This window comes from Pseudorasbora parva, chromosome 2, assembly GCF_024679245.1.
Source record: "Pseudorasbora parva isolate DD20220531a chromosome 2, ASM2467924v1, whole genome shotgun sequence".
In the NCBI taxonomy this organism is placed as follows: Eukaryota; Metazoa; Chordata; class Actinopteri; order Cypriniformes; family Gobionidae; genus Pseudorasbora; species Pseudorasbora parva.
Window position 1 is genome coordinate 45,218,461 of NC_090173.1, and position 24,042 is coordinate 45,242,502.

At 38.6% G+C, this 24,042-nt stretch overlaps 2 protein-coding genes across 5 annotated transcripts in view; one reads left to right on the forward strand and one right to left on the reverse strand.

Moving 5' to 3' along the window:
* The window catches only part of brd4 (bromodomain containing 4), an 89,467-nt gene that overhangs the window by 36,407 nt on the left and 29,018 nt on the right, over nt 1-24,042 (reverse strand). For 3 of the 4 annotated variants that reach the window (XM_067421639.1, XM_067421646.1, XM_067421633.1), the window contains exon 1: nt 11,296-11,935. The exons of the other annotated variant lie outside the window; for it this stretch is intronic. In XM_067421639.1, the coding sequence (XP_067277740.1) occupies nt 11,296-11,396 (101 nt within the window). In that variant the 5' untranslated portion in view covers nt 11,397-11,935. Of the gene's footprint in view, nt 1-11,295; nt 11,936-24,042 lie in introns of those variants that run through there. 4 annotated transcript variants of the gene reach the window in all.
* LOC137049017 (epoxide hydrolase 4) overlaps nt 20,558-24,042 on the forward strand; it is a 39,289-nt gene continuing 35,804 nt past the window's right edge. Inside the window, 2 exon segments of the mRNA XM_067427416.1 lie at nt 20,558-20,581; nt 20,894-21,108. Of these exon segments, the coding sequence (XP_067283517.1) occupies nt 20,558-20,581; nt 20,894-21,108 (239 nt within the window).

A 24,042-nucleotide genomic window follows, 5' to 3' on the forward strand; every position in this document is an offset into this window, starting at 1 on the left:
GTTCACTCTGTTATATTTAGGGTTGGGCATCGAGAACCGGTTCTAACTTGGAACCGTTTAAAAAAAATAACGATTCCATTGGAATCGTTTAGAAAATGTATTTTCGGTTCCGATCTTCGGTTCCAAGCGCGCAAGTTTTGGTTTCCATGGCCACCTGATTTCCGGTGCTTGCGTGCCCGCTTGTCCTTTTAGTCATGGAAGCCCGGTAAGCGGCTCTGAAGTGTGGATTTATTTCACTTTTAAAAGCCTGGGTCGGCACAGTGCAACTAGTGTTGTCAAAAATATCGATACTGAAATATCTGAAAAGATACGATAGCCTGCTCAGCCTACACAATCGATCCCAGCTGCTCTCCTCTCCTCTCTGACCGACAGCGAGTTGACGCGCAGCCGCATAATTCTCATTCAGCCCGGTTAACCTCTGAACACGACGGACGCGCGTTCTGCTGGACTTTTCCTTACGACAGCGTGTTAGTGTTAGTGTGTGTGAGATCGGTCTGAATTTCGCGCGGGATTGCACATAATTCTACGAATCCCCGCAGATTTCAACCTCACATCTGAAGCGCACACACACATAGCCTACCGTAATAAAGCCGCCCCTGACATACAAGTGCAAATATTCGCTTCTTTTTACAGCTTATTATTGGTCAAATACACTCAAACAAATTCTCAGTGCACATTTTGAACAGTATGTAAACACAGTCTTAAACAATTCAGGAAGAAATGAAGAATGAGTAACAGGAACAGTGTTCAGGATTCATGAGGGCGGCAGCTCTTAAAGGGACAGCAGTCATTTGTTATTCACTACAAAATGACAAACGATCACACTGCTCTTGACTGATCAACTTGTCTAACTTTAATGGTTTTATATGAAACTATTTAATTTTTTGCAAAAACATTATCCAATGTTATTTTAAATTTATTTAGCCATTTTGCGTTTTTTTTATTCAGTTTCTTACCTGAATGTTAGACCTACCTAAAAAAAATAAAGCAGTCTATTTCATTTTTATCTTTTATTCTATTGTATTTGTGCTATTTTTTTTAATATGTATCTTTGTTTATTCAATTTACCATTCAAAATCAAGCTTACTTGTGCTGTGTGTAAACTATTGCAACACAATTACCCCGTTGTAAAAAAATACATTGAGTTAACAAATATTTGTGAGAATTTTAATAGTAATTGATCAATTTTTATATATGAGAAAAAGCTTAAAAGCTTTATCATATAAAGTGATCTCTTCAGAAGAAATGTTTGATTGCCTAGACTTTCAAAAGACAGACAAAAAAAAAATTATATAAAAAATATCTAATTGACAGTATATGCAGCATTTTCCCCCCGTTGTATTGAAAATAGCATTGAATATTGATGTGACATGTTTTGACTCCACCCCTCAAAGAATCGGAATCGAAAGTAAGAATCGGAATCGGAATCGTTCAAATCAAAACGATGCCCAACCCTAGTTATATTGTTGCCACATTTGCTAAAATCAGTTTTTTTTTTCTCTCATTAATGTACACAAACTGAATTGTTGACATTTTTGCAGATTTAAAAAAGAAAAAGAAAAACTAAAATATCACATGGTCCCAAGTATTCAAACCCTTTGCTGTGATACTCATATATTTAACTCAGGTGCTGTCCATTTCTTCTGATCATCCTTGAGATGATTTTACACTTTCATTTGAGTCCAGTTGTGTTTGATTATACTGATCTGACTTGATTAGGAAAGCCACACACCTGTCTATATAAGACCTTACAGCTCACAGTGTATGTACGAGCAAATGAGAATCATGAGGTCAAAGGAACTGCCTGAAGAGCTCAGAGACAGAATTGTGGCAAGGCATAGATCTGGCAAAGCTTACAAAAAAAAATTCTGCTGCACAAGGTTCCTAAGAGCACAGTGGCCTCCATAAACCTTAAATAGAAGACATTTGGGATGACCAGAACCCTTTCTAGAGCTGTGCGTCCGGGCAAAGTGAGCTAGCGGGGAGAAGAGCCTTGGTGAGAGAGGTAAAGAATGACCCAAAGATCACATACCCCTTTTCCACCAGAATGAACCGAGCACTAGTTCAGAGCCAGTGTTACTGTCAGTTCTAAGTTGGTTCAACTGAGGAGCCTTTAAGAACCGGTTAAGCTTTCCACAGGCTAGAGAGCAACAACAGAGCTAGGTCTTACGTCACTGTATACATCTCATCTTTCTCAATAATGCTAGCAAGGCAGTGGGAGAAACAAACACACCAGGTTCAAAAGCATAAGGAGTCGTTTGTGCTCGCTGTACTTTGATGTCATAAGGCAATCGGTCTTCACAGTGCATGCCGATGCATCTCGAACAAGCCTTCCATTAACAATGGCTTATGGCTTTATGATCCTACATCTGCATCAAAAGGACGCGAATCCAACACATTCGTGCCGCTCTCCATGATTTGTATAGACGGAGATTACAATCGAGCAGCTGCTAGCTTGATGAGCTGCTATTTTAAAAAATGGCGGTCACAAGTTTGTGTTTGTCTTTTCCTGATTCGGAGCTGGTGCTTTGGGTGTGGAAAGACAACGAACCGATTTGAAACTAGGCTCTGGCTCCGAACTAGCACCAGCACTGCCTTGGTGGAAAAGGGGTATCAGTGGATGAGCTCCAGAGATGCAGTCGGGAGATGGGAGAAAGTTGTAGTAAGCGGAGTTTAGGGGAGATTTACTTGACAGTAAAATGGAAAGGTATGTATTTAGTAGTATCTAGTATTTACAGATGGAGAATATACCTGTGAAAATAAGTTATGTATTGATGAAAGTACTAGGCCTCTCAAACGCATTAAAAACAGTGCAAGTAGGCTATCCATCAGTCAGTCAGCACATGTATCCATCAGAGCATCTGACAGAAGCTCAAGCTGCTTTAAACTTAATATCTTGCCAGTTATTTTAAAGCTCTTAATACAAAAGCATGGCTCATGTTTAAGACAAATTAGATGACGCACTTTCCCCACAGCAGCTCACTCTGCCAATAAGAGTAACCTCACAGCTCAAGCACATTTATTTCTCTTTCATGAAATAGGTTGAGATAAAAAAAAAAATTCCACGCAAAAAATTCAACATAACATGTTTAGAAGACCACAAACAGCAATTTCTGCATATCTATGGTTTCATTTGTTCTCACATAATTTTTTCATATAGAATCATTTTTAGTGCGAAAGTTATGATGAAGCATCATAACTTTTGTAAAAACTTTCAGTTTAGGTTTGTCTAAGTTTCAATTGATTTCATAACTATTTTGCTAGCCTTGACATCCGTGGTCACTTTAACTCTAAGTCTAAATTCTAAATGAGAAGCATCGTGAGTCAAACGAAACTATCATTCCATTCATTTAATTTGTTAATATTTATGCAAACTGTGTTCAATGGCTTTTGAAATTCCCTAGTAACTAAACGGTGTATCTATCTACTACCCAACTCAACAAAGAATTGCCTGATCTGTAAAGTCCAGCATTATCAAAAGCCTGAATTTGTACATTTTTAAATCCACACCAAACAATAAAATCAATAAATGTGCTGAAATAACCTAACAATGATTTTACCCATGGACAACTTGACAGCAGTTTGTAAATACACAGTGTTATGAAATTGTTCATTGCTCTTAGGCTCTGCTCAAAATCATTTACTACCAAGCGCAAGTGAATATGGCAAATATTTCTGTCAAACCTATTATACAAGTGCCAGTGTGCTTTACAGGCTTGAAACATCACAGAAACCAGGTTGATTGCAGTACTATTAAAGAATACGAACCTAATGAACCTTGGAGTGGCAAGGCAGCCCTCTACAATGTGAATCACTTATACAGGTCCTTCTTAAAAAATTAGCATATGTGATAAAAGTTTATTATTTTCCATAATGTAATGATAAAAAATAAACTTTCATATATTTTAGATTCATTGCACACCAACTGAAATATTTCAGGTCTTTTATTGTTTTAATACTGATGATTTTGGCATATACCTCATGAAAACCACTTCATTCAAAAGACAGGTAAAAACTCATCTCTTCCAGGAGCACTTAATCTTACATTTAAAAAAAAAAAAAAACTCAAAACCCAACACTCTGGATGAGCTTAAGGCCGCTATCGAAACATCCTGGGCCTCCATGCCACGCCGCATTGAAGCAGTCATTTCTGCAAAAGGATTCCCGACCAAGTATTGAGTACATAACTGAACATAATTATTTATAGGTTGACTTATGTATTAAAAACACTTTTTATCATTACATTATGGAAAAGAATGAACTTTTACCACGTATGATAATTTTTTGAGAAGGACCTGTATATAGACGGTTTCATCGAACGCACGCGCGTTGCTACGGTTACGCGCCTGGCCCGAAGTTAACTTCCGGTCTGTGTCTGTTTGTATGGCGCACTACTCAGTAGAAATACATTTTAAAGTACTATTCTTGGTTAACATGATATAAATATTAAAAATCAAACAGAGAGCACATGACACAAGTTTCCCAACATTATTCTTATATTATGAAACAAAGAAACATGTTATGCCGACGCATTGCATAAATGAAAGGCGAGTGCGCATGCATTTATATAGGCTACTGTGAACCCACCGGTAAAATGATGTTCGTTCAAATCCAGCTCAGGCATGACATAAATCTGTAGCTTACTATACTTGTTGTAGCCATTAAACAATGTTTTTTTTTCTTCATATTTATGTTTATTATAATATTATTTTTAGATCTCATCTGATTATGATAGGCTATAAGTGCAAAGATGCGAGTGGGTCAGAAATGATTTTGGTGGTTATATTTAGTTTAATATTAAGTTTTGTTTTGTAAAAAGCCTCTCTTTCGTTTTGTACAAATTGTCTCTTAATTTTAATAAAGGGTTCTTCGGTTAATTGCATGTATTTAATTAATAAGAAATAAATAAATAGACTAGGTCGCGGAAGCCATCGCTTTCATCATGAACCGAAGCGCGTCTCAAACTGAAACTCAGCAGGCTTGCCTCACAGACATGAGGAATATGTAGCCTAATATGTGTAGAAACGAAAAGATTTAAATAAGCACATGGTGCAGTGTTCAGAACTCACACGGTAAACAACCAGCTGGATACAGATGATCACGGCGATGGGCATGAGCGGGATGTTAAAGTTTAAGGGATTTTTTTTTTTACCTTCTACTGAATCTGATCGGGTGCAAGCACATTTTAAACAGGTAGCACTTATTCACACACGTAATTTTGTGAATAAGTAATTTTGTCGTTTTCTCTAATGATTTCAAAAACATCTTGTAGTGCTTACCTGCTTACAGTTATCAGTATACTGTTATATTCTATTATATGATTTTGTCATTTCACACTGTGGCCAATTTAAATGTTACCAACTAAATGAGACATACTGAGTTTATAATTAAATTTATTAATTGCGTTTAATTATTGCATCTAAAGATTTTTCACGTGAATAAAGGCAAATAGATTTGCACACTTTGCTTAATCACTGGTCTAGTCTGTTAAACTTGTCAGAAGTTCTCGTTTCTAATCTGCCCTCGTGGTCTATTTTTTCTCTCATCAAAACTGAATACCATCAGTGGTTGTACATCAAGAGCAGGAACAGTTTTTGTGCATTTTGTTTCGCGATCTGACCGGAACAAACAGAAAGTCTCTGCAACGGCGTTAAGCGTTAGATTAAAGCGCTCGTCTGTGTGAAGACTGCATGAGCCGCGTTTCCTGCATTGAACTGCATTGTTTGTATTAGTTAGGTTAATCCGTGAAGCAAGATGTTTTAAAAAAGTGGTAGGGACATGTCCCACCTGTCCCACCCGCAAATTACGCCTATAAGTTAAAAAAATTGGTTGATTGACGCCAATCGGACGTTCATGTTTTTTTTCCGTCTATTTGAAAGTTCGGCTAATAAACATGGTAATTTTTTTTAATAAGTTACATAAACTGCTTTCAGGAGTTTTTGACCGGCATATATCATCAAAATGTCCGGAAAACGAAACCTCTGCCGGTCACTTTGACCGGCTCCATTTTTTTCTAGCGGAAACTCTGGGATCAACGTGACGGTGAGTAATGATTGACAGGATTTTTAGTTTTGGGTGACCTACCCTTTAAGTGGGGTGTTTTCCCACTCTATATTAAAGACATAAATGGGAGATTATTTGTAATAAACATGCTGAAACAAAAAAAAATCTATACATTAAGATAATGGTGCACAATCAAAATTAAAGATGCTAACGCATAAGAAAGATAACGCATCCTCTGGTGTTATTGATGTCTACCGGAAGTTAAGTTTGGGCCACAAAAGCGCGCATGCGCAGTAGTGTTTGTTTATGTTGTTACCGTTGAAACCGTCTATACATACAGTGAGGAAAATTATTTGAACACCCTACTATTTTGCAAGTTCTCCCACTTAGAAATCATGGAGGGGTCTGAAATTTTCATCGTAGGTGTCCACTGAGACATAATCTAAATAAAAAATCCAGAAATCACAACATATGATTTTAAAACTATTTATTTGTATGATACAGCTTCAAATAAGTATTTAAACACCTGAGAAAATCAAGGTTAATATTTGGTACAGTAGCCATTGTTTGCAATTACAGAGGTCAAACGTTTCCTGTAGTTTTTCAATAGGTTTGCACACACTGCAGGAGGGATTTTGGCCCACTCGTCCACACAGATCTTCCCTAGATCAGTCAGGTTTCTGGCCTGTTGCTGAAAAACAGAGTTTGAGCTCCCTCCAAAGATTCTCTATTGGGTTTGCTATGATGCTACCACCCCCATGCTTCACAGTAGGGATAGTGTTCTTGAGATTGTACTCATCATTCTTCTTACTCCAAACATGTTTAGTGGAATTATGACCAAAAAGTAATATTTTGACCACATGACTTTCTCCCATGACTCCTCTGGATCATCCAAATGGTCATTGGCAAACTTAAGACGGGCCTGGACATGTGGTGGTTTAAGCAGGGGAACCTTCCGTGCCATGCATGATTTTAAACCATGACGTCTTAGTGTATTACCAACAGTAACCTTGGAAACGGCGGTCACAGCTCTTTTCAGGTCATTGACCAGCTCCTTCCGTGTAGTTGTGGGCTGATTTCTCACCTTTCTTAGGATCATTGAGGCCCCACGAGGTGAGATCTTGCATGGAGCCCCAGTCCGAGGGAGACTGACAGTCATATTTAGCTTCTTCCATTTTCTAATGATTGCTCCAACAGTGGACCTTTTTCACCAAGCTGCTTGGCAATTTCCCCGTTGCCCTTTCCAGCCTTGTGGAGGTGTACAATTTTATTTCTAGTGTCTTTGGACAGCTCTTTGGTCTTGGCCATGTTAGTAGTTGGATTCTTACTGATCGTTTTGGGAGGACAGGTGTCTTTTATGCATCTAACAACCTCAAACAGGTGCGTCTAATTTAGGATAATAAATGGAGTGGAGGTGGACATTTTAAAGGCAGACTAACAGGTCAGTGAGGGTCAGAATTCTAGCTAATAGACAGGTGTTCAAATACTTATTTGCAGCTGTATCGTACAAATAAATAGTTTAAAAAAATCATATATTGTGACTTCTGGATTTTTGTTGTTGATTATGTCTCACAGTGGACATGCACCTACATTGACAATTTCAGACCACTCCATGATTTCCAAGTGGGAGAACTTGCAAAATAGCAGGGTGTTCAAATACTTCCTTTCTTCACTGTATATAATATACACAGTGTGACGAGACACTAATCTCACAGGATGAGACAAGACACAAGATCGGGTCATTGAGAACAAGACGAGACAAGATTTTTACATAGTATTTTTAAGAAATCCACATGACCAGAAATTAAAAATTGTCTGCAGGTTTCATTTAAAATGTTTTAACTAATCATCTTGTAATGAATGTCATTTAATTTCTACTATCGGAGTATGAATTCATATACAGTAAAAGACAGTACTGTATTCTTTCCTGTATGATTGTCTCTTCAGACCAAGCCTGCAGTCTCCCTCTCATTTACTGAAGCTTTCGCGCCTCGATCGCCCCCTGGTGACCGGTCCCAGTATAGCCGCCCCTCTGTGTTTTCTAATGGACGCGAGGCAAACTAAATAATAAAATTACACTTCAAATATTTTTCCCCCAGAGTTAGTTTATGTCACTGAAGACAGTTATCATCACGATGATTTCATTTCAGGTGTTCGTTTTTTAAAATAAGTTTAGTTTGAGTTAGTTATTTGATGCTATAAAAACGGGGGTGTGACGTCATGATTGACAGCTGAGACTGACAGCTTCTCTGAGTAAAGTTGTCACTGAGGCACTAACTGACTTTTTTCGAAATTTTTGGGAGCAGATTGGAGCTTTAGCTTTAATTTCTACATTTCCATAACTGTTTATTTCAAACCAACATAATTCATTGTTCTGCATCTGCGAGAGTGTGGGCGGGCTTTTGATATCGCGACTGTACTTCCTGCGCAACTCCGGTCCCGAAATCGCTACTGCGCAGACTCGGTCCCAAGATGTCCGCGCCGTGCAGGCGTCCTAAAAGCTTCAAATCTGCCAAGCGGAAAGGGATGATGTCGAGTCGTCCATATTTTTTTTACGGTCTATGCTTCAGACCTAAGAAATGCACATGAGCTTCTTTTGACCTCCTATCTGAACTCCTTCTTACAAATTGAACATAGTTATTAAGTGCAAACAATCAAAGTACACAACATTAAAAGTGCAAGTGGAGACTTTTTTCTTTAAGAATGATATAGAGCTAATAGATTGTAATAACTAGATAGTTTTCATATTGGGGAGATATTCACATGCCCCAGGGAGCTGCTTTCAAACAGCGGTAACGTATTGAAATCACATTTAAATGTGGTTTCCCTTTTACTTTCAATTTCGCAATCGTACATATATTCTGTGATTAGGAAGCGGTGGTGCACTAACATGTAACACACTCGTAACAAACATTCAATGCGAGGGCTTTAATAATACGTAACACTCATCTTCTCATTGTGATCAGTGCTATGAACGACTCATTCTAGATGAGCTAATCGAATTGAAACGGCTGTTGATTATCCACCTGAATTTAATTGTATTTATTTCTATAAAAAAACTAAACTAGAGTGAAGGCGTAATATAAACTTCACACTCACACTCTTATGACCAGGTCATGAGAATATGACTAGACAGCTTTTCACCTCAATGAGAAATCTCGTCATAGTTTAGTCTTGCGAGATCTCGTCACACCCCTAATAAATAATAGTATATCAGTCTGGTCAGTAAACCAAATAAAATGTACAGGCCAATAGCGATTCTATTGCCAAGGTGTTCACAGAGGGTTATTAGAAGTGTTTGACATGAAACGGTGCTGTAAATCGCTCTCGCTGTAATTTGATGTCATACACCAATAAGTCTGTGCAGCGCCACTTTGAGTCTAACACACCTAATAACTGCAGCAGTGTCAGTCCTGGCGCGTTAAACTTCCTGCCCCAAACACCCTGTGGAATAAAAGTTGACCTCTGAACTGGACACAGACCATTACACACCACTATGGAATGCGTGCGAGCAAGGAAGTAGCTCTGGTTACTGTGAACCTGAGAGCGCACACACACACCAGGAAATCTGGTTCTACAGGCAGGCCAAGCTCAAACGTGACGCATGAAAGGGAGGGTGTAAAAACCAACAGCAAACAAAATGGCTGCGTCCATAACGAAAGTAAACAATTAATCATTTATGCTTATTGGGAGTTTCTCAGGACAGAAAGCTCCAGGCTCCCAGTGGAGGTCTAGGTACAGGACCCGGGGCAGCAGGTTTATTTGCTTGAAAGCATATGAATAAATAATAAATGAATCTGTACAGAGTCAGTTGCTCAGGCCAAGAGTCCCACCTCCCTCATCCCTCTCCCTTCTCCTCTTTCACACTTTTGTCTTGCCAGCACTCCTGGGAGATGTTCTTCCCTACATCTCAGGCTTCATAGCAGCTTCAACTGCTAGTAGAAATAAGTCAAACTTGTTGTGTTTGTGTATTACAAACTGTTCTCGACGTGGAGGGAACTAATCTGTACAAACATCAGCAAGGACTCCATGGGCACCTCTGACAAGCAAAACAGAAGTGTTTTTTTCCTTGCTTGAACATTTGCTGTGCCATGTTGTGTTTGTTCTAGCGCTTTGATCAGTGACCTACAACGACTCCGAACAGGGTCTAACAAATGTCTATTGGAGAACGGAGCCAGGAGCGCACTGGCAGCGCAGCACACGGAAGGCATGTGCGCAATGTGACTGGAGAACTTTTTTTCCACTGCAGCAGCTCTCAGACTGCAACTGTTCCACATGCCTCTCACGACTCAAACTTCAGGGTGCGAATGTCCAGCTCGCATGTGACATACATTGACAAGTGTCAAGTCTGTTTGTTATGCTAAGAGGTTTAGTAGGTGAATTCAGAATATTCAGCGGGTACAGTTTCATGCGAGCTTTGAGTCGCTTTCATTTACCAAAATGCAACATTGATAAGCAAACCCAAGCTAGATTGTCCATTTAAACAATATTAAGCAAGTTGAGTTGCTTTTCTAAGTACACCTGAAGGACTGTGTCTGTTTAAACAAGCGAAGGACATTGGGAACTTTAACAGTCGATTCTAAGAACAGCACAGAAATAGATTAAATAAACAAGGACAAACTTGAGGACAAAAGAGAAAAGTAGCCTTATATTAAATGCGGACCATTTGAAATGTAGCCCACTAAAAACTATATATTTCCAGCATTGGGAAACATCTACAAGCTGCCCCACAGATGTTTCAGTGAAATATCCGCAATGAAATTTAAAGTCAAATAACGTAATCATCGTTTACACATGCTTATTTACAGCGAGGCTAAGATGAGCATTCACTAAAGTTGCTAAATCATAGCAGACTGAACCATCTTCTGCCACAACAAATACACCACCCCCTTCTTCCTCTGAAAAACCCACCCCCTCCCCCTGCTTACTCACACACCCCCTCTCTCCCTCCGGGAGGCTGCCTATTCGGAGCTTTTAGCTTTCTTACAAACAATGCCACCCTTTAAAACACTATTTTGAAGTAATTCTGGGGAAAACTCCCAGTAAAAGGACAATATATAAAATAATATTACTGATGTGACAAAGTTAAACAATAATTATGGAATAATCTAAAAAGAGCCATTCAAACCGAAAGACTACCATGAGATTTGAGAATCTATGAATATTAACTTAATCAGGAGGAAACTACAAGCTAGCAAGCAACTAAAATATATACTGCACAAGCAAACAACAATGGTGATTAGTTGTGTAATGTTTAGAAAAGCTAATTCACAAAAAGCTTATCAGTTTTACCTTTTAACAGGGACGGAGCAATGAGCAATTTTTTCCAAAAGGGCATCCAGCGTCTGAAAATCCAGCAAATCATTGGACTTGGAATGCATTTTGTAATCCATTTATGAGTTCCTCTCAGACCAAAAGCAAAATCAAAACAGAAAGGGAACTAAAAGGCAAGAAAAGTTCGTCATTCGATACCAAAACACAGCAACTTCTCGCTCTCAAATCTCCAGTTGTGACGTATGTTTCCCAAAATCCACTGCGCCAAATACATGTTAATCCATAGTTAGTCCACCATAGTCCTGAGAGAAAGGTTTCGTGGTTCCTGAGAAGCCTCTAATCGGAGTCTCGCTGGCGAGTCAGAGAGAGGCGCAGAGGCCTGAGGCCGGCTGGATCTGTTAGCTCTGTGCGCCGGTCGGCTCTCTACACCCTCCCCCCGTCGGCAGCACAACGGCCCAGTTGCCACAGGCACTTCGCCCCATTGTGTCCACCCGAGGCCTCACTCACTCACACAAACCACCTCCAGCGGGGCGCCAGAAAGCGGGGGAGAGCAAGAACGAGCGAAGTAAAAGCCAGAATGCGCACTTTCTTTCTCTCACTCGTTCGCAGAGAGCAGCGTGCTCTTACTCAACAGTGAAAATGGCTCTGGCGCTTCCTCATTGAGAAGAGGCTCTACCCACACACCCCTCCCTCGGCTCTCTCAGGCGCTTGCTCATTCTCTAACCCCTCCCTTCTTTCCCCTTCAATAGCTCGAGCACTCTCCACCCTCCCTCTCTCTCTCTTTCGCTCTTCCTGCCTGCCTCTTTCACTCTCCTCAGCACACACACACACACACACACACACACACACCTTTAGCTACCCACCCCCTTCCTCCCTCCATTTCACCCTCCCCCACTCATTCTTTTCAGACCGATCTCCTGCATGCCTCCCCCACTGCACTGAAGGCCGCCTTATCTGCTGCCTCTCCACACGCCGCACACATTCACACATGTCTAGACTGCACGGGCACAAAAAACAAGCCACACTGGGGCTGCCCAACCAGCGTGCAGAAACGGCCCTCCGTGCCAAACTACACGGATGCTCGAGACGCTGAAGCTCAGATGGGAGGGTTTACAGAGAGTACAAGGAAACAGTGAGTGAGTAGACCCACGGGATGATGAATTAGAGGACAACACAGGAATACACCTCCATAAAGCACATTAAAATCCTCCTTGGACACCATTCAGTGAGAGAGGATGTTGATTTTGGAAGTGTCAAAACTGAGGAGAGTATTTATGCCATCGCTTTCCCATAGTGGTGAATGGTTCACAAACTTTAATACAGACAGCCTCAAGTTTGGTGTGGAAATTATGAGTTTTGTTGTTTTTTTTTGCATCAGAGTTCATGTTGAGTCTAGACCGGAGCAGTTTCAGCCATTTTGTCTTATTAAAGGGTTAGTTCACCCAAAATAAAAACTCCTCACTGTTCTGCGTGTTTCTTAACATTTTTGTCATCATGTCTGAATGACGATGTCTTCCATGAAACATGGAAAAGCATAAGCCATTCATATGACTTGTGCTATATTACAAGTCGCCTGCAGCCATGCAGTAGATTTGTGAGAGAAAGTCATTATTCACTAAAAATATTTCCTTTTTCCAAAGCTCTCATTTCTCATTTGTAATTCACTGCAACTGGTTTGCATATTCAAACGAGACCCATGAGAACTAAAGGCTGTTGATCTCACTGATGTTTGAACATGCGCAACTGCAAATTACATTTGAGAAGATTTTCAGAAAAGATGCAATTTAATTCAGTCTATATCACACAAAGCTATTGTAGATAACACCTTACATTGTGTTATGCATTAGCATTAGTTAACTACACTAGTAAATGGTAATTGTTCACATACCTCATTGTAAAGTGTCACTTTATTGTAAAACTTCAGAAGACTTGGAATATAGACTGCGGTATCATTTTCAAAAATAAAAATTGTACCAACTTATTTTTAATTGTTAACTAGATTTGAAAATGCAACTTGAAAAGGATACAGGCTGGTTTGGAAGTTGGAGCATGCACAATGTTGTGATTCAGAAGTCAGCAAAATTATATATTTTTAAAGAACATTTATAATGAAGTTGTTTGTTTAAAAGCTTGTAACATATCAGCATTGTTGTAGTGTTATGATGTATGATGTCCCCTTAAATATGGCATTATTTGAGGGGACATCAATTTGTAGTGGACATAATCGAGGGTACTCATTCAATCCCACATTGAACTGCAATAACTGATGCACACACAACGGCTGTCCAAATTCACTTTGCTCATTTTCATTCACTATTTCAAGTGAACTGTATTAGTGGACTAACATATATATAGTATATGGAATAGTGATTTCGGATTCAGCCATTGTCTTTTGTTGTTTGATTAACATTAAATGACAAGTGGCAGCAGATTTATTAGGCTGCTGTCACTTTAAGACCTCATGCAAAGTGTATGATGCATCCCCCCAAACTGTTTACATTCACTTGAGAGAACTGACAGCGTTTGTTAACTTTGTGTGTATTTGAAAGTTTAAGCACAATAAGACATGAAAGTTAACTTTGTTTAAGTACTCACGCGCTATTTGACAAGCTTTTAGTGTGCACACTCAGAAAAACATGTGTCAGAATAGCGTGCAAATAAAATGCTTAACCGGCAAGTCTTTAAAACTCACAAAAATAATAAACTTCCATGATTGTGATTAACTGCAATGTCACAGGAGCGTAACCCTACTGGTTCCTCTGCGTTTATGTGATGCAAATGTATGCCACATTGTACAGTATTGGGAAGGAGGTGCCAAAACTGCACATATTTGCACTGCAGCTCAATACTACAATATATATTTTTTTATTTAAATTTTTTATTGAGACATTTACATTTAACCATTCACAATTAAAAAAAAAAAAACGTGATTATCACACACCCCTGTCTATAATAAATAAGTTTGAATATATGACTTGGTATTCAAGATGAACTATGACAAACCTATAGAAATACACCTGACACAACAACTGTACAGCCAAAACCTTTTTATCTTCAGATGTGCAGCAACTTCAACACACGACAACATACCAACATTCTATGGATCTTTTTTGACAAGACATGGAAGATCTCCTTAAGCTTGATCAAAAGGTAAACTATTAATGACAGTCATGCTGCAAAGTTAACTCTAAAATATAGATTTATCAAAGCGCTTTGGCATTTCATTTGTTTCTTTATGACACTTTATGACAGAAAGACCAGAGGAACAGATTCTTGTTTTAACTTTAGATGACGTACCTAGCACACTGCGTCACTGCCTAATGTCACAAACTTTGCTATTGTGTTAAAAGATTAGATGCTTTAGACATTTAAAATGTAGTTTCTTACCCTTGTTAAACTCTTTGCTTTGAACTTTGAGTACTTATGATTTTGTGTGTATTAATTTTATAGTTAAGAAGTATGGTTGTGGTGTTTCACATTGTTCCTATCTCATGTAAAAAGTTTATGCTGCTGGTTTCTGTATAGCAAGTTGCCTTGGGATTTTAAGTTAAGACCACTTTATTTTTATTTATATACAGTGCACAGCGTTACTGCAGGCTTCCACTGTTTGGAAAATTAGGAGTTTGAAAGGACAGGAGGGAGAGTAAATATGACAATGTTCAGTTTTACACAAGAACAGAATTACACAATGTTTGTGTGACAGAGTGAGACAAGCTCTCATTCCCCTAAAGACCTACAGACTCAACTGTCTCCTCCCTTGATGGCATCAACCCACCATCTGTCCACACACCTCATCATCATCATGATGACTCAGGCTAATTTCCGTTCACCCGTCTTCCCTCTCTGCCACCTTTACCTCACTTTCTATCATTTTCAGTTTAGGACCACCCAGTTACACAGTGGTCACAGTCACACATGCTGACAGTCAGCACACGGTGGAGTGGAAACTATTGGAAGAGAGAGAAGAACAGTGTAACGGAAAAGCAAAGGTTTGTGAGCTCCTGTAACTGGTAGAAGGTCACTGAGGGAAAAAAATGATGCCAAAATGAATGGGCACTCTAGGGACTGTCAAATCTGAATACTCTCAAGTCAACAGTTGATCATCTACAAATAGGGTTTATAGACCCACATGTCAATATGTATAAGCCTTTTTTGGTCAAAACATACATTTTAATATTCTTGTATTACATATGTATTAATATTTTAAACCCTGAAAAAAATATATATATATTTTCCTAGGACCTTTTGAAAAGACTATCGTTATATCCTTCAAAGTCTTATTCTGCCTCATTTAAGGACACTTAATAAATCCATCTTCCTTTTGGGTTAGAATAGTTTATATCAAAAGCTAATGAGCAATTATCACATATTGAATACCAGTGAGAATAAAAAAAAGGTGTCATGTTGGCCATGTGAGAGTGACAGATCTCTAAAGAGATGAGGTCACAACAGCAGATACAATGTCGAAGAACAGATGTGACAGAGAGAATCCCGTGTAAGCTTCTTTCTAAACCCCTACTCGCCTTCTGCCAAGAAAAATAAAAGCACATTCAGTCACCTTTGTCTCTTACATTGTTTGCTACTTTCATTCATTTTTGTACAGTGGTGGGAAATTGCAAGTTAGGTTCAAAATCACACGATATGAGCACAGCTCAATATTACGTTTAACCATTATGCAATGTAGCTTCTAAAACTTGCTAATTACCGGTGTTTGCAAAAGCAAATATTATGCAGTTAAAATCCTAATTCTGTGTATTCAAATTTGTCACAACATGCTATGCAAGATGCTATAGCATCTTGCATAGAATGTTGTGACAAATTTGAATACACAGAATTAGGATTTGAACTGCATAATATTTGCTTATATATATATATATATATATATATATATATATATATATATATATATATATATATATATTAGGGGTGTAACGATTCGTTTTAACAACGATTCGATTGAAATAAAAGTCACACTGATTTAAATTTTTGGCTAAAAAGTTACTGAATTGATTTCAAGTCACTGAGTCGTTTCGGATCATATCGTTCTAAATGAACCAATATGCTCCTTAAATAGTTTCAACAACTTCAAATCGCGATACGAATCTCCATATATACACACACACACACACACATATAATGAATACTAAAAATAAAGACAAACAAAATAAGCCATTACTCTTAATATTTGTAATATTTCAGTGTAATATAAATTGAGAATAATAATTAACAAAAAATCTAATACTAAAATTATAAAATTACAAAATTAGATATACTATTAATATTTGCAATATTTCACTGTAAAATAAATTACATAATTTCATTTTACACTATAATTACATTAAAATTAAAACTAATGCATACACATTACATGTAATCAATTGAATTAGATTTTTTTTTTAATTATCAGCCGGTTTATAAGGCAATATTACATGTATGGGAAGACGGATGACGCATATTGCGTTCCTAAAATTGAACAAAGTTATCAAACAGTCAAACAATATAAATTATCAATTAAATATAGATTAATCCTTATTAAAGCTCAAAAGTTCTTTAGTCAAGATCAGTTAGTGATTAACATTAACGGCTGCTGTCACTAAGATCTGCTGCTGCAGAACTGACACGCTCTCTCACAACTCTAAGTTCGTTTAAGACGTTATTTGATACGTTAATACAAAAAGGACATTTTGGCATAATTCTCTCTTTGAGTTATAGAAGAATGGAGGCTGCATTCATTATGCGCACCGTTATGAATTCCCGCACGGATTATACTTTCACTTTTGAATGAGTACCAATTTGGGAGCAAATTGATTGAATGGTGTGTTTAATATTAACATCAATACTATTCTTAATGAAAAACATAATAGAACAGTACAATGACAAGCTCGCTTAAATGGGCGCTTTTACATTTAGCTTTGAAACTCAATCTTCCGCCGTATAGTCAACTTCTCACTCGTCATGAATGAAATCTGACTCCTGCCGCTGGTCTGTGCTCAGTTCAGTTTTTAATTGACGATAACGATACGACTGTTTATGATTTAATACAGCTTTAACGAAAAAACATTTACAAGTCCTGACATCATATCCGGGAGAAGTCAGTAAATTCGAGTAAAATCACAGGGTTTGCTTATCACGTGCGAATGTGCCACTGCCACGCAAAACTCAGATGTGGGGGAGAAATTTCTAAATCATTGAAGTCCCAGATACTAATGCCATGCGAATAGGGCTTAAGTCAAACTTTATTAAGCTTTCTGACAACTCCATTCACTCCCATGGTAACGTTGTTCAAACGTTGATATGCATAATTAATATCTCCCAGCCTTGGTAATCTTTTGGCAGTTGCTGCGAGACGGTAGTTCGTTTGCGTATGGAGAGATTACGTCTTTTCGTAAAAAGAAAGCACCAAGAAGGACCGCCTCGAAATTCATCGATGTTCATGCCCCGTACTAGTGCTGTTGCCTTCATTCAAATAGTGACTGTAGAGACGCGGTGCGGCTTTAGTTTACCAGTCGTACTGAAACATTTTATTATTATTAAATAATTTTTATTGGAAGAGCGGATTCTGTGCAGGCGCCCGGCGAATGTGTCCCGTCCCGTCATAATAAAAGTCCCGGTATTCGCGAGGCGGGTATTTGTTTAACAATCGCTCCAGCAGCTGTGCTCAGGTCCATAACACTCGGTCCTGCTCTGCTTTATACTACAGTAACGTTAATAACCGCATGCATGAACGTGATTTCTGCCCGAGTCCTATTTTCCACCGGCTGTGATGAGAAGACCACATCTCCCAAGATGCTGCGTTCACACTTTGCGTCATCAAACTACGATTTGTTTTGAATAGGCGCCCTCCATATTGCACCTTTAAATAAGCCAAAATAAGCATTCAATAAAGAAAAAAAAAAAAAAGCATTATCTGCATTGTCAGACAACTGATTCTTAGTGAGACACTGATTCTTAATAAAAGTCAAGCATGCGGTGATTTTCTATTTTATTTTGTTGTTTGATTAACACTGAAGTATGTTGCTTTAAAAAAAACGTATTTGGCAAAATTACATTTTTTAACCTAAACCAGGGTCGACATCCTATACAATCTTCGCAAGAACGTGAGCAAATGCGAGAGATGTGTTTGTATTTAATTCCGATAAACTACATAGCACATACAGATGTACATTTTGAGCAAATCCTTCATCATTGTAACAAAGCTTATTTTATTAAGTTGGCTATAAATAGGATTAAAATGTGATATTTAAATTACACAAATCAATGATGAAAGCACAGCTCTAAAAGCACGAGCGCTGCTCATCACAAACACACACACATACACACACACACACACACGACTCTGGAAGAGTTAAGCTTTTCTCTGAGAAAAGAACGGCACTGAAGTCATTCTTAAAAAGGGAAGATGTGTTCAGTTTTTTGCCGACCGGATATGGCGAATGTTTAATCTATCAACAAGCTCTGCTTCACCTTCGTTGCTCTGGTTGGTTGTAGCGCCTTCCTATCGCGTGCAGAGGGAGTTTGAAAGACAACCGTTTATCCCGCCCGTCAGATTGAGCTGTCAATGGTGAGTTTCCAGACCAAACATCTTGATGGGGGTCTGGCTTGTCAGGCTACCAAGCTTCTGCAGTGACTGTAAAAATAATACGAACGAACAGTCTTGTTTAAACTTAAGTTTTGGTGGTCAGACTCGGCTCACAATAAATAATGCTAACGTCAGCGGCCATGGCACTGAACGAGCAATAGTTAGTTGTTCAAACGGGTAAATAATCAGTTATTATGCGAGTTAACTCGAGTTGAAATGCTAATCTGCAAAGATCTGTAAATCCGTCACCGTGACAAAGTGGACTTTTACAGCTGAAATGATCGGTGAATTAAACATGCTTGGAACAACAAGAGAGAATATATTGTAATACATCACAATCAGGTACAAGGAACTTGAACTTGTTTTTTTTTGTTTTTTCGCAGCTTGTTCATTGACTTCATTGACAGTTTATTGTGGAATATGAGACAATCGGGTCCAGTCGGGTCTGTGTCTTCTCACCAGCTTTGGTTCCAGCTATCAAATAAAATACATTTTTGGCATTTCTCGGATCTGCACGTGTCCGGGTCCAGCTTTTGAAATAGCAGACAGGTCCAGGTCGGTTCTGTGTAGCATATTACGGATCTCTTCGGGTTCGGGTACGAATTTTTGGAGCCGTGAATACCTCTAGGCAGAACCATTGCATGTGGGTGGGACAAGGGGGGCTTATTTCCACTTTTCTAATATTTTCTTCATTTTATTGAAATAAATGACTTTCAAGAGTGTGATGTGTGATGAACATTTTGTCAGAACCTATAATAAATAATGTTCATTGAGAATTTGGGGAGAATAGTGATCTCGATTTAAAAAAATAAAATGATCTAAATGTATCCAGAATCATGCAGATCTAGAACAGTAATTAAATTGCAGCTTTAGCAATCGATAACTGTGCCAAGCCACAAATCGCAATCACGGTTTTATTTCGATTTATCAGGCAGCCCTACAGACAGGTTTGTTTTACTATATTAGTGAGGACACATTAGCCTTCCAATGTTTTTATATCAGGGTTAACAATATTTTCTGTCTTAACCCTAATCTCCTAAAGTTTACGTCAAAGAAACCTAGACATCAAAATATTTGGCTGATTTCTAAGCATTTTAACTAGTGAAGAGACAAAATGTTCTCACAAACTGATTATCAAGGTACTTCTCTATATTACGGAGGACATTTGTCCCTCAAGTATAGCAAAACCTACACACACACACTTAAACTGTCTCCTGACCACCAAAGGGGACAGGAACCCTAACCTTTGACCTCAATCACTCACATTCCAGGTAAACCTATCCAGACCGACCATCTGCACTCACTTTTACTGCCCCATCACAAGACTCAACCAGTCCTCTGTGTGTGTGTGTGTGAGATCTGTACGTTTTCCGTGTCTTTAGGCTGTGTATATTGTTGGGGGGAGGAAGAGACATCCTCCAATTTCACATTCTGTCAGAAAGCCCTCTGCAGCAGAGCAGTAGAGCCTGGCCAACCAGTGGCATTTCCCCCCACCCAGAGAGCACGTGCCTTTCCAAACACCGCCTGAGACAATACAGCAGCTGCCTGAGTGACAAAGCACAACTCTGAGAGGCTGGGACGACCCTCAGCAGCATTTGGTGACTGTTTCTGTTTCTCTCCCTCTCTCTCTCCCTGCATGTGTGTGTTCCTGCATTCAAACATAGATGGGGTTGGGGAGAGGAGAAGAGGAGAACAAGGGGGATGGGAGGAATGGATGAGAAGGCGGTAGAGAGCGCCTTCAGACTTCTGAGCCCATTAATCATCTGAACATTTGAGAAGCAGAGCCAACAGGGACCTGGCTGGAGAGAACAGGGACAAGTAATCTGCTCTGCCTGCAGGTGTGTGCGCGTGTGTCTGTAACAGGGAGGAGTATAAAGGGTAAAGCAGTTGAGAGTGAGCTCATGAAGAAAAGAGGGAAGTACAGGATACACAAAAACAGGACAATGAAAGGCTTTCATGTGACCCACAGAGTGAAATGAAGAGGGAGCACACACTCAAAAAGAACTCTCGTCTCTCCCCATCTGCTCCTAACGTAAGCCTCCTGTGGCACACGGGACATCTGTCGTTTGCGGCAGTGTGCCCTGTGCTGACACAGTAGCCATACGATGGCACAAAAGAGCGCCAGCAGACACCTTGACCCTTCTCTGCCTCCTGTCATACAGCCTCTGTGCTGCACGCAGTCACAACTTGTACACGCTCACAGCAGCAGACATGTCCTCTGGAGGACAGATCATCTTCAAAAAGGGCACAAGGTGAAGTCAACTATTTATGACAGTGATACAAACAAACACTCATGCACACAGCCTAAAGCCTAAATGAAAATGTTTGCTGCCTGATGTAGTTTTGTAAATGTATCCATAAGATAAATCAATGTTCAACATAAAGTCCTGTCTTATTTTTAAAGGGAGAATTTCTTTTTTATTACCTTAATTTCTTATGGCATTTTAAAGATTTTATTTTTGATTTGAAATATACTAATATATAATTCAAAAGCTTGGGGTTACTTGGGTATTATAATTTAAAATAAGGGTTTTGTATTTTATTTTAAAATGTAATTTATTAACAAAGGTCTAAAACGAGAAACTTTAAAGAGAAATGTCAGGAGCTTGAATTTGTTGCCATTTGTATGAACTGCAAGAGGCATCTACTCTCCCCTAAGTTTGCCCAATGATTATAGTTAAAAAATTATTAATACAAAAATGATATATATAATAATTTAAAAAAAAGATCTCTTACTGAGCCCAAAACCCAAAAGGAAGGGTGTGTTTTATGGCAAACAACCAGAGCACAAGATCCCATAACATCTGAATTCACACAACAGACGCGATAGTTTAGACTAGGCTTGCTGCTATAGCTGGTGTTGACAGTGTTCAGCCGCAACACCGGTTACGTCGCTTACCCAGAACCACCCCCACTGTTGTATTGAATTTTTTATAGTACTAAAAATCATTTGGTTTAGTTAGTGAGCAAAGACAGTTAAAAACTCAACGTGTCTGCTTTAAATGCAGTGTGAGCCGAAAGAGTGTTTACTGGCATGGAGTAAAACGAGCATTTTTAGTTCATTCATATGGAAGCTCAACTTCCAATGAAATTAATTGAAAACACTTGTGAATGCCTGCACACATTTTACTTTTGCTTTGCGAATTAACAATTTAAAAGCAAGGTGCAAAAGAGAGAAAACTCCAAAAGGTGATACCAATAACAGTCTTTGGCACACATCAATTACTGGCTGGGCAACATTTCCTATCTCGATAGATACAATACGATATGACTACGTGTTCGGTGAAAACCAAGCATTTCTCAGAAAAATAAAAAGATTTAAGCCTACATTTCAAAAATTTGTGTCAGAAAATGTATTGTTTTTAAGCCTTTCGCGCATACGATCACACAGGTTTAATCAGTTTAGGCTGGTCCCTGGAGCGAATGATCAAGTGCATCACATGATCGACTGCTAAATTCAAATGTTGAATTTAGCCAAAGACAGGCACGCTCAGAGCTGTCACATCACAACTTTTCAGTGTTTATTTTAGGTTTTAAACACATAAATTCACATACGTACTAAAAAAAACAATATATTTAGAGTTTGTAAAATATACACTGATGTCTATGGAAGAGGGAATAATAATCCTTTCCATTATAATTCGACACGTTATATTCATATCAGATACACATTGTGTAAGTAACTTCAATGTTTACTTTATTTTATTCCCAGTTTACCAGCCACTTACTTTTAAGTATTTCCGGAGGATGAATTCACGTGTTGTAAACAGAGGTTGTAAATCCAACATATCCGATTCTCTGAACTGCGTCACAAACTAACACGGTGGCGCCCATCGCGTATACCGCTCAACTAACGCGATTGTTATAAAGGTGTTTAAACAACAATATACTTCCACTTGCATGTATTTGACAATCGGAATATCAGATATTTCATGCCATAGCGAACACATTTGTGAATATTCTGAATAAAAAAGGAAAAATGACAAAAGCAGATCATCATTCATTCAGCGCTGTTGCTGCTGCGGTGTGTCACGTGACAAGCAATGACGTGTCACCATGGAAATGCCGCCCCCCCTCTAACAATATAGTTCCCACATCCTGGTAGTGTGTGCGTGCTGGCTTTAGTGGTGTATTCAAGGGCACTCGTAAAACTGATATTTGTTGCGACTGCCAGAGTTGTATATGCAGGGCAAGCACGGAGAGGGGAAATCTATATCGTTGCTTTTTTCGATAGTAATATCTTGAAAGTTCATATCTAGATATAGATACGATAACGATATATCATTCAGCCCTACTGTTTATCTGTGAATTTTACCAAGCATTAACCTAGAGATCATCCGCCTAAGATAATAACAGAACGAGTGTCCCTTTGAAGCATGATTACTATTTTGTAATGGGAATACACCTTTTTTATTTGCCATACAATTTAAAAGTGCACTTTTGTTAACTGAGGATACATTAACCAAACAGACTAAAGCCTCTAAAACAAGAGGGGGATCAAAGGATTTGAAAAGATGGAAAGAGTTTTACTCAATAGCAGCAAAGTTCTGAAACTGAAGAGTTACTGTGTATCAAACAAACATACCACTGATCCACATTATACACAGAGACACTGACGAATACATTTATTTTCTACTGTGCTAAATTAAGATTCTGACATGCACAAATTGTGATGTTTTCAAGTTTGATCTTTAAGTGTTGGTCCTCGCATGCTGAAGCTTTTAAATTCATTATAATACCGTTTTTATCCCTCTTATGTAAGTATTTTGGCTCTAAAAAGAGTGAGATTTTAGTTTTTTTTCCAACCATTTTGGACCCTCTCTCTGATCCTTAAGATTTAAGCTGAGCAGATTTAGAGCTCATCGCTGACACACACCAAGCTGCAAATTCACTGTCATTTAAAATGCATCTTTTCAACTTCTAAAAGAGCTTATTTATAAAATATTTGTAACACGACCCATCAAAAAAAAATCCTTGCTGAAATGTGAAACACAAATGATTAAGATCAGTCTGAAAAGATTAGGGGCACAGTTAAAAATAAACTTCTGCTACTTGTTTCTAGAGCTGGGAATGCTCAGAAAGATGTGCAGCAAGGCAGGAACGAGACACAGCCAGAAACGTTCCTTGATATCATATAGGAAAACATTGTTCTAAAAAATATAGATGTTAAAACTTCCCATAGTTTG